Source organism: Calidris pugnax, unplaced genomic scaffold (genome assembly GCF_001431845.1).
Source record: "Calidris pugnax isolate Ruff unplaced genomic scaffold, ASM143184v1 scaffold553, whole genome shotgun sequence".
NCBI lineage: Eukaryota > Metazoa > Chordata > Aves > Charadriiformes > Scolopacidae > Calidris > Calidris pugnax.
The window spans coordinates 85,059-86,113 of NW_015091357.1; the positions used below are offsets into that span (position 1 = coordinate 85,059).

The following is a 1,055-nucleotide window of genomic DNA, read 5'->3' on the forward strand; positions in this document are numbered from 1 at the left end:
CCCCCCCCCAGCGTGGGGGCCGGGGGTGGAGGAATGTGGGGAAGGAATCTGGCGGCCGAGGGACCGGACCTTGGGCCTACACAGCTGCCTGGCACCGGGCCGGCCTGGCTTGGCAAGAGTGAAGGAAGTAGGCCGGGGGATGGGATTATGACTGAAAACATGGAAAAAATGGTGGGGGGGGAGGAGGGTGGGGGTCCCCACCCCCTTAAAATGTCCCCTCTGTGTCCCTCAGAGGTTCTGGTGGACGTGCTGCAGACGCTGGGCATGCAGGATGGTCGGGATGGCATCTCCATCACTGCCGGGATCTGCCCCCAACGTCCGGGTACCCAAGACCCCGATTTCGCTTTCCGTGTGGACAATCGTACCCAACTCAGCGCGCCCACCCGCCAGCTCTTCCCCAGTAAGGTCCCCAAATCCATAGTGGGGTGCAAACACCACCCTTTGGGGTGCAAACACCACCCTTTGGGGTGCAGAGCCACCCCTCGGGGGGGGAACTTAACGTGATGGCTTCCCCCTTTTCCCTCCTCGCTGCAGATGGCTCCTTCCCCGTGGATTTCTCCATCCTGGCCACGGTGCGTGCCCGCCGTGGGGGACAAGCCTTCCTCCTCTCCATCTACGACGAGCGAGGGGTCCAACAGCTGGGGGTGGAGATTGGACTCTCGCCCGTCTTCCTCTACGAGGATGAGGAGGGGCGACCGCCCCCCGAGCGCTACCCCGTCTTCCGTAGGGTCAACCTGGCCGATGGCAAGTGAGTGTTTCGGGGTCTCTCTGACAAAGGGGGGGTCTCTCTGGTCCCCTCTCGCCGTGACCGAGTCTCCTCTTCCTCAGGTGGCACCGCGTGGCGTTGGCTGTGGAGGGCACCAACGTGTCTTTGCTGGTGGATTGTCACCTCCTTGCCACGCTGCCGCTGGAGCGGGGACCCCAACCCCTCGTTAGCACCCAGGGGGTGACCATTTTCGGGGCCCGCCTCCTGGACGAGGAGGTGTTCGAGGTGGGTGCCTCCTGTGGGCACTGGGTGGGTTTTGGGGGGGGCTGAGTGGGCACAGAGTGGGTTT

General features: G+C 64.1%; 1 protein-coding gene across 1 annotated transcript in view; it reads left to right on the plus strand.

Annotated features, from left to right (window-relative positions):
- LOC106899345 (collagen alpha-1(V) chain-like) overlaps positions 1-1,055 on the plus strand; it is a gene marked incomplete at its 3' end in the record, with an annotated part of 9,987 nt that overhangs the window by 1,616 nt on the left and 7,316 nt on the right. Inside the window, exons 2-4 of the mRNA XM_014961131.1 lie at positions 233-400; positions 535-748; positions 829-991. Of these exons, the coding sequence (XP_014816617.1) occupies positions 233-400; positions 535-748; positions 829-991 (545 nt within the window). The remainder of the gene's footprint in view (positions 1-232; positions 401-534; positions 749-828; positions 992-1,055) is intronic.